Source organism: Sparus aurata, chromosome 7 (assembly GCF_900880675.1).
Source record: "Sparus aurata chromosome 7, fSpaAur1.1, whole genome shotgun sequence".
Classification (NCBI taxonomy): domain Eukaryota; kingdom Metazoa; phylum Chordata; class Actinopteri; order Spariformes; family Sparidae; genus Sparus; species Sparus aurata.
Genome location: NC_044193.1, coordinates 1374153 through 1383368, shown reverse-complemented (window position 1 = coordinate 1383368; position 9216 = coordinate 1374153). Strand labels below are relative to the sequence as shown.

General features: G+C 44.3%; 1 protein-coding gene across 2 annotated transcripts in view; it reads right to left on the bottom strand.

Annotated features, from left to right (window-relative positions):
- The window catches only part of itpr3 (inositol 1,4,5-trisphosphate receptor, type 3), a 46283-nt gene that overhangs the window by 6438 nt on the left and 30629 nt on the right, over window positions 1–9216 (bottom strand). For both annotated transcript variants that reach the window (XM_030422921.1, XM_030422922.1), the window contains 20 exons: window positions 8864–8986; window positions 8047–8247; window positions 7847–7962; window positions 6966–7101; window positions 6439–6564; window positions 6171–6296; window positions 5905–6025; window positions 5632–5813; window positions 5320–5468; window positions 5118–5226; window positions 4762–4855; window positions 4380–4555; window positions 3766–3925; window positions 2555–2772; window positions 2233–2433; window positions 2013–2123; window positions 666–761; window positions 459–560; window positions 283–366; window positions 61–171 (listed from right to left, as the gene is read on the bottom strand). In XM_030422921.1, the coding sequence (XP_030278781.1) occupies window positions 61–171; window positions 283–366; window positions 459–560; window positions 666–761; window positions 2013–2123; window positions 2233–2433; window positions 2555–2772; window positions 3766–3925; window positions 4380–4555; window positions 4762–4855; window positions 5118–5226; window positions 5320–5468; window positions 5632–5813; window positions 5905–6025; window positions 6171–6296; window positions 6439–6564; window positions 6966–7101; window positions 7847–7962; window positions 8047–8247; window positions 8864–8986 (2742 nt within the window). The remainder of the gene's footprint in view (window positions 1–60; window positions 172–282; window positions 367–458; window positions 561–665; window positions 762–2012; window positions 2124–2232; window positions 2434–2554; window positions 2773–3765; window positions 3926–4379; window positions 4556–4761; window positions 4856–5117; window positions 5227–5319; window positions 5469–5631; window positions 5814–5904; window positions 6026–6170; window positions 6297–6438; window positions 6565–6965; window positions 7102–7846; window positions 7963–8046; window positions 8248–8863; window positions 8987–9216) is intronic.

Sequence of the window (9216 nt, the reverse complement as noted above, 5' to 3'; positions counted from 1 at the left end):
GTTTGGGTCTTTTCATGTGTAAGTGGAAAATAAAGTTAGTAGTAGTGGTATTTGTGTTACTTCTATCTGTGAGGTCAGCAGGTCGTAGTACTCCAGTGGGTCCTGCTCCACCACAGCAGCTGGAGCTGAAGACTTCAACATCTGGGACAGAGGACGGTTGTTCAGGTTCAACTGCAGACAGAAAAACAACAAAATGTTATTAAGTGCTGTAGGATGGAGGGATGGATGGGTTGTTGGGTGGATGGATGGGTTGTTGGGTGGATGGATGGACGGAGGGTTTACCATGGAGGAGATTCCCTCCTCTCCCTCTTTACTTTTCTTCGGAGGCTTCAGGAGGTTCTGCAGGATCTTGTTGTGTCTGGCCAGCTGTTAACAAACAAACAGGACGGTTGGTTTGTACTTTTCTGAGGACAGAGTGAGACTTCCTGTCAGCCAATGAGGAGCTTGTGTTGAGTCACCTGTTGAGCCAGGATGTAGATGTTGTGTCCGACCTCCCGAGGAGACACCTCCCCCTCCCCCTCCTCACTCTCCTGGTTGTAGGCCTTCTTTATCACCTCCACCTGCACACGCACACACACACACACATTATGGATTGAACACAGATTATTAACAGCTGCTTTGATTCTCAGTTTTAACACTCAGTTGTAAAGAATCGGCGCTCTGACCAGCTCTCGTGGTCGGAGGTTGAACAGGATCCTCTCTGCGTTCTCGCTGTCATGGCGACTCTCCATCAGAGCCAGCAGCAGCTTGGAGGCGTTGTCCTGGCAACCACGAAGAAAACAACAACAGTCAGTCAACAGGTGTGATCCTGACAGGTGAACACAGAGCAGTGATGCGACTCTGGACCACCAGCTCAAATCAGAATGTTGTTGCTGTGACTGAAGTTGGAATTCTGTGAACCAGATAATGATAATGTGACTTTTATTTTGAAGGAGAGAGGAACAGAGTACCTGATTACAACAGTAACTTCTAGTAAGCTACTGGAGGATTAATAACATGAACATCTGAGCTGTAATTTGTGCTTCTTCATGAACAAAGAATTAAAGATTTTGTCTTCAGACGAGTTTAAGTGAGTTTATTAAACTGTCAACATGTTCAGGACACTTCTTCAATATAAGGAGACTAAAATACAATCAGTTAAACCTGAAGATGTAAATCTGTTTCTTTCTTCTTTAGTTTTAGTGTTTTGTTTAGAGATTTTATTTCTGTTAATAAATCAGACACATACAGAAACCCTGAGGGGAAACTGAGGGTGTTTTTTTAGTGATTCACTTTCTACGTTTGATCGAAAAGTTTTTTATGTAGAAAGAAACTGAGTGGAGAAAGAAAAACATACAAAAAGAATCTCCTGGAAAAAGTCATAATTTTAAACCACCAAAAAAACCTTTTCTCCTGATAAAAAAAAAAAAAACTTTCTTTAAAGTGGGTGCAGAGTGAAAAAAAAATCTGGTATAAAATATAATTTTGTTTCACAGAACACAAAAAAGTATAGTTTATTTTTTTTTATGGGGGAGAATCACAAATATCAAACAAGAGTTTGGTTGTTTAAATCTGATAAAAAGGTTTTTCATGTGTGAAACTGACTGAAAAGAATCACTTTTTCATGCAAGACAGAAGAAATGTTTCCTCTGAATAAAGTTTTTGGGAGTAAAAAAAACATCACTCAGCGTCACACATGAGGAAATGTTTCTTCTTTCTTTCATGCAAAAAATGTTCCTTTTTCAAAACGGCTTATTGTAAATTCAGCAAATGTTCTACATGAACTTCTTTCTGTCTTTGTTCTAAAATAAAGTTCCTCTCTCAGATTCTTAAGGAGAAATCAACCAGATCCTGTTCGATCCATGTTTCAAACTGTAGATCTGCAGGATCTACATACAGGATGTGTTCAGCCTGGAGGATTTCTGATGTGACCCCCATATGGAAAATATTTACCCCCCCCTCATTATAGACTGTGTTGATTACACAGACAGGTGAACCTTCAGGTGAATGTTGAGGTGAATGTTGAGGTGTACCTTCAGCTGGAGCACCATCTCCATCTGATAACGACACAGAGGACTGATGTCGTTCAGGATCAGAGCTGTGATGATGTCGATGCCGTTGGACTCGTGGGTCACTATACATGTCTGCAACACACACACACACACACACACACACACACACACACTTAACGTCCATGTTCATTACGAGTCTACCTGTCACTCCTGGCTGTGTGTTCGGTGCTGGTCGGTGTACCTGGTTCTCCTGGCACGGGCCCTGGCAGTACTCGGTGAGCGTCTCCAGCGTCTGAGTGATCAGGTGGACGTTTGATTCGTTGATGTAGAGGCCCAGCAGACCGAGGCCGCCGGTGGTGCTTCCACACATGATGTCCAGGAACTGAAGAGTCTCACACACCAGGTTGTAGTTGGTCTTGTTGTTCTGGCAACGCAGGAAGTTCTGGAAACACAAAGTCAAACAGGCTCCTGTTGCTGTTGTTGGACCTGGTACACTCACACACAGGACATCAGGAGGTAATAATCCACCTGTAGGTTCTGGTTCATCATCAGCAGAAACTCACCTGTAGGTCATGGTTGTGGTTCTCACAGAGCAGCTGTAGGAACCTCAGGATGGGCTTCATGATGGTCACAGCCGGGCCCATCTCCGTCTCCACCTCCCTCTGCTCGGCTGCTGGCTGAGCCGGCAGGGCGGGGGTACCTGGTACCGGGGCGATGGACGGGCCCGGGACCAACAGGGGGTGACCTCCAGCACCAGGAAGTGCTAATGCTGTAGAGCCGCCTTTACAAAAGATAAAACAATAAGTGATGATTCTGAACTCATCAACTCAGGGACGTGAAACCAAAACGAGTCAGAACTGACAGAGAGGCAGAACATGAAACAGAATCTAAACCCAAATGAAGCTGATTTCAAACCAGCTTTAAAAAGATCAGATATTTTAAGTAACACATATAAACTTTATCAATATTTACACAAATATTACAAGAGACACGTTTACAGCAGGACGTCTCTGAATGGTAAATTCTTTTTTTTTCCTTCTTACTTTTCACACTCGTGTTTTACATGTAAGACCTGAGTTTTAATGCTGGCGGTCACGATGTATGGCGTGAAAATGACAGAGAAATAAGCAGCTTCGGCGTGCTCACTCTGGCTGAGGACGGCTGTGAGCCGATGCTTAATATGCAAGTAGCCTCCTGTGGTAACGTCACCACAGGAGCAGAGTCAAAATCTCCTGCTTTAGGAACGCGCACTACTGTGCACTATTCCTGTTCAGAAAAAGAGCCAAAGCGAAAAAAATAAGCCACTTTCAAACTCCAGCTTTTCAGGCAAGTTTCAACAGAGGTCCAACACCAATATGCATGATTTAACGAGAGAAATTGAGATTTCCAGGTGATGACTCCTTTAAACTAAAGTGTAACTCCGGCCACTCGAGGGTGCTCAACACAAACAGAAGGCAAAACAATCTTCTTTCACAAAACATCACAAACATCAACTTCTGTCCCAACCTGATAATTATAAGATTTTTAAATGAATAAAAATATGATAAATATAATCTGTTTATCCTGTCAACCCTACAAGAAAAGAAAGCGATTGCAAACAGATGTATTTTTGAATAATACGTTCATCACAAAACCCTTTTTAAAACTGGGCTCACCACGAGGTCACAGCAAACAACATATTTAATTAAAACCATCACAGAATAAAAAGACTATCAACAGATGAAGGTGTATAATGAAAGGTAACACAGATGAATCAGGCAGGTGTGAAGCTCACCGTTCTCCAGCTCCTTCTCGTTGGCCTTGTGCGTCATCTCGCCCACATTCACAGAAACTGTCGCTTTGATGTCCGTCTGAGCTTCTTTCATGCGGTCGTGAAGAACCTTGAAGAACTTCTCTGACTTGTTGTCGCCCATCATCAGTTTGTAGAACGAGTTCTGCAGGAGAACGACAACATTTACATTCATTCAAACTTCATCTGAGGCTGTACGATGACAGAATCAGACAATCAGAGTTTACGTCAACACTGATGCCTCCACCAATCAGAAAGACGACGCACAGCCGTGAGAACTACGTCTCCAACATGGCGTAGGAAACATTCGAAATGTGCGTGTGATGTTGTTTCATTTATTTTGCTGCCTTTTCACGAGTAGTTTGACACTTTTCTCTGGATTCACGAGCATGAGGAAAATTATGGATATAATTTTTAATGTAAGAGGCGAAAAACGACGATACAAATGTTAACAGGTTTGAAGGAGAAATCTGTAGCTGTTCAGGATGTCATCAGTCGACTTTCAGAAATAACAACTCAATGACAAAATGGCGACGGTGGGGCTGCTTCGTCACTCGCTGCTGATTGGTTGGAATAAAACCCGTTGAGCTGCGTGTCACCTGTATCTCGGTGTTGCCTCCCTCCAGCAGGCAGATGGCGAGCTGGATGCTCTCCTGGAAGATCTTGTCGTTCTTGGTGCTCATCACCAGATCAGTGAACAGCTTCGTCCCTCCTTCTCTGTCCAGGCGGCACTGAATTGCCGCCACCGCCGCCCAGTCCCGCTCCTGCTCCGCGCCTGCACACACACACACACACACACACACACAGAGACACACACACACACACACACACACACACACACACACACACACACACAGAGAGACACACACACACAGTAAGTTAGAGTCTCTCTCTCACGTTCCTTTGAGTCAGGCGGTGACACTGAACTGTTGGTTGATTAATGATGAATTATAAACGACTTCACAGTTTGCAGCAGCGTACCTGCAGCTACGAGCTCGGCCAGGTCGTTCTTCGGGTTGTTCTTCTTGTTTGGAAACAAGTAGTTCAGCAGCAGAACCTTCCGCAGTGCCATTCCCTGAAACAACACCAGATATGAGATGTGACGTCTGTCTAATCAGTACAATTCTATATTTCTTTAATTTGGATGCTTCACCTGGGAGACAACAAAGTCGACAGTTCAACTGAATCCACTTTAAAGACGTCTTTCTATCATGTTTGACGTCAAAACAAGAAGTGCTTATTGCAACTTACTGCACAAACTCACAGTAGAATTATAAAGAAAACACAGGTTGTTATCGAGAACTTTAAAAAGACTCTTTCCTCTCAAATAAACTGACCTTCTCATCAAAGTCCAGAGTTCTGATCAGCATCTCCTGCAGAATCCTCAACACTTTGATACACAACTTCTCCTCTGCAGACATCAGAGCTTTGGTGTGCTGGATCAGCCTGATGCACACACACACACACACACACACACACACATTACTCCCATCATCCCTCTGTCAGCGTGTCAGTAGATGTTTGACTCTCTGGACCTACTTGGAGATGAATCCTCCGGACTCGCAGCGCTGTCGGGCGTCTGTTCCCTCCACAAACAGCAGCTCCGGCTGATGGAGGACGTCCACCAACACCGAGAGCTCAGCGTTCACCAGCGGCTTCAGACGCTCCTCCAGAGTGTTGATGATGTCCTGAGGACCGCGCACACACACACACACACACACACACACACACTTTAATATGTGTTTAGTTTTTAAGGCTTGTGGTACCGCACACATTTCATCATTTTTGTCTGGACAAACTTTTATGTTTCTGGGTCATTTTCACACTTGTCTCTTTTGAAGCCGTGTGTACCTGCAGCTTCTCGATGATGTTCTTGTAGTCCCAGGGGTTGCTGGGAGCGCTGGGTCTGGAGGACCGGGAGGACGACTTGTAGTTTGGGTTGGAGCGGGAAAGAGAGTTGAGAGCAGACGTGGACAACATGGAGCTGATCTGAGCCTCCAGGTCCAGAGGGAGGGAGATGGAGCGACTCTTCGCTGAAAAGAAAAGACAAAACAGAGACATCAGTCTGTTGGTGTGAGCTGGTTGGTGGCGTCATCACAGTGTGTGTGTGTGTGTGTGTGTTACCTGTCATAGCAAGTGTCTTGATGCAGGTCTCCACCTGTCCTCGGTGCTGCTGCTGCAGCCAGGGACAGTCCAGCAGTCTGACCGACGACTGCAGCAGCTGAGTCACGATGGTGTGATGAGTCTGTGACCGACACGACAAATAAAGATCCAGATTTATTTAATAATAAAGATCTAACGCGTTCCTAAAAGTTTCATCATAACGTGTCACTTTCTACTCTCAGCAGATCTACAAACACGTCATCACCACAGTGCATCTCGGTCCTGACCTGCAGAGACGTGCTGTTCTCAGAGAACGGGGAGCTGAAGAAGGCGTTGATGGTGTCAAACACCACGTTGATGATGTATTTCTCCAAGATGGGATCAGAAAGTCGCTTCTCTCGCTTGTTACAAACCTGCAGAAGAAAAAGAAAAGCACAGAGACGTGTCATTCATCTTTATATACATCAGTGTTAATAACTGATAGAGTGATTAGTGAGTTTCTCAGTCAGTCCTTAGTTTCTGTGTACGTCAGCTGTTCCATCAGTATAATGTTACCCGGGCCATGTCCACTGTGAAGTCTTCAAACAGCTTCCAGATGTGGTTGGACGTGTAGATTTCCTTCATCTCCACCTCCGTGTCCACGTAACAGTGATTCACAAAGTTCACATAGGCCACTTTCACCTGGACACAGACAGACTTCAGTTAAAACAAGGTGGGTTTGAACTTTAACTACAGATAATGTAGATCTACTTGGTGTCAGGCCGGACTTTCACTTTCTCCACCTCTGACCTGTAACGCTCAAACTTTAAATGTGCAGAATGTTGCACTTTTATCTCCGATTTGTTTTCCAGTTTTCACAATCGAACTTTTAAATGAAACAAAAACTTTTTTCATGTTCAGCGACAGACAGAAGTATTAAATGTTATAATGAGCCTCCAAACAAAAAAGGTAACAAGCTGACAGTATTTACATGAACCTTCATCAACAACCACATGACGGAGAGTATAACGGGGTTAATGTTGGATGAACACACACACACACACACACACACACACACACACACACACACACACACACAGTACCTCAGTGATGCAGTCCTCGTGTGTCACCACTCGGACGACGTCCTCCAGCGGCAGCAGCGATGTACATTTGATCTCTGTGTAGACGTTCTTCCCCTCAGCGCAGGCCGCCAACAGCTCCACCAGAGAGATGTGATACCTGCAGGAGGACGAACACAACTTCAACTTCAAACTGATTTTGTGAAGATTACATTCTGTCTGAACACAGCAACACTGACGCATACAGATATTCAATTCACATCACTTGTCAATAAATGTATCAACATTTGCAGGTGATTTCAGGCTTCAGTGATGTGAGCTGCTCCAGCTGATACAGAGCTATCAGATGGGATGTCTGTGGTAACTAAGTACATTTACTCAAATAAAAGTACCAATTCCAACTTCACAGCTCGTGTCCACATTGTGTTTGTTTCTGTTTGTGCTGTCACTGTATGATCCACGCTGCCGCTCTGTGGTTCACTATCTGTTTGTTCTTAATTGACATCACGACATCAGAACAAGGAGGATGTGGGTGATGACATCATTCATAGGAGATAAAAAACAAGCTGTGGATATTGTTGTCTACGCTAGGAGAAAGAAGAAGAGGCCTGATGACGTCACCAGAGCCGTCCTGAAGAGTTGACAGATATTCACCTTGAAGCACTCGGAGTGGTTATACAAAAAAAGACGCTGGGTGCTGCGTCTTTTCTTTGGCTGGCCGCAAACACTCGCTCCTCATTGGGTACAATTCAGAAGGAGTGTAGCGTTTCAATTATATATACATTTAAATAGAATAGAATCCTCCGCAAAGCTCATCAATGTCCTTAACTGTATGTCTTTAAGTCGTTTACTGTAGATCTAGTTAGTTATCATTCACTGAAGTGTAAGAGAGTTGCCATGGTTACCTGAGTGGGCTGCTCTCGCCGACCCCCTCCCTGCTCTCTGCCATCAACTCCAGCATGACGTTGAAGGACGCCTTGTCGTTGTAGAAGACGACGACGTCCTCGCCTGCGTTGGTTAACTGCAGAGAGGCCACAGGATTACATCATCACACCAACAACGACACATTCAGAAACAAGGCGGCTCATCTCGTGCTCTTCCTCACCTCGGTCATGATCATGTCCTGACACTTCTTCACGTACTTGCCCTCGGCCTTGATGATGGTGTGGAGGAAGTTGAGGTACTGAACGTGGCGGCCGTGCGTGGCCAGACAGTGGATGAAGTGCTGCAGGACGCTCTCGGAGATCTCGCTGCACAGCTGGTAGTTGTTACTGAAGATGTGCTGCACCGTCTCTGCCTCCAGCAGCTGCAGGCGGAGGACAACAGTTTAAAAACTAAATCTAAACTCATTTGATTAATTAATTAGTCATTAAGTTTGTGAAATATCAAAAATAAAGCTGTGAGCACATTACTAATATTACTGACAGCTCTGAAAAGCAAGAAGATGTTTAACCAGCAAATGTTGGGTTTTCTTGAAGGCTGTAAAAAGTAAAACGTTTTTGCAGTGTATGTGTATTAATATTTAACTGTTACTGTTAATTACATCTACAATTTTTTTTACAGTACAGTGTTTCACTTTATACCGACGGGAGGAGAGCTCAGATTACTTCTTAACTTTTGGGATTAAAACGTGGATTTATCTTCACTCCTGTTTATCAACCCGACTGCAGCAGCGTTCTGTAATGTAAACTGCTGACCGGAGCTGGAGGGGAAATGTTTTTACTTCATGAACGTAGCGTTACAGAGAGGAGAGGGGAAAAGAAGAGAGAACCTCTGAAGTCTCTGCTGAGTGCTGAGTTCACTCAGAGCTTAGTTAATGTAATGTGCTGTTTACTAGACGATAAAGTAACATTATTTACTGAACAAAACTAACAACTGGTTGCTTTCTGTAAATCAGCTGATCAGTTATAAAAGCAGTGTACCCCGGGATTGAGGAAGAGATTGAGGTTCTTGTGCAGCAGAGTCTGGTTCTCCTGGTTCCCCATACAGAACTTCTGTAGGAACAGATGAGTGTACCTGATGATCTCCAGCATCTTCATATCGTTCTGCAAACAGACACAAAGAGAGAGATGAGATCAATCTGGTGTCTGGTGTTTATTTCATTTTGCTGAACTGCTTTTTCAAAATTCCAACAACAAGGCACAGGACGGTCAAACGGTCAGAAGGCCCAGAACCAGAACCAGAACCAGAGCCGTCGCACCGGGCTGCAGTTAGCATTTCAAGAAGAATGCTGCATTTCTCCAATCAACACATTTCAGTTCATTTTTAAAGTTCA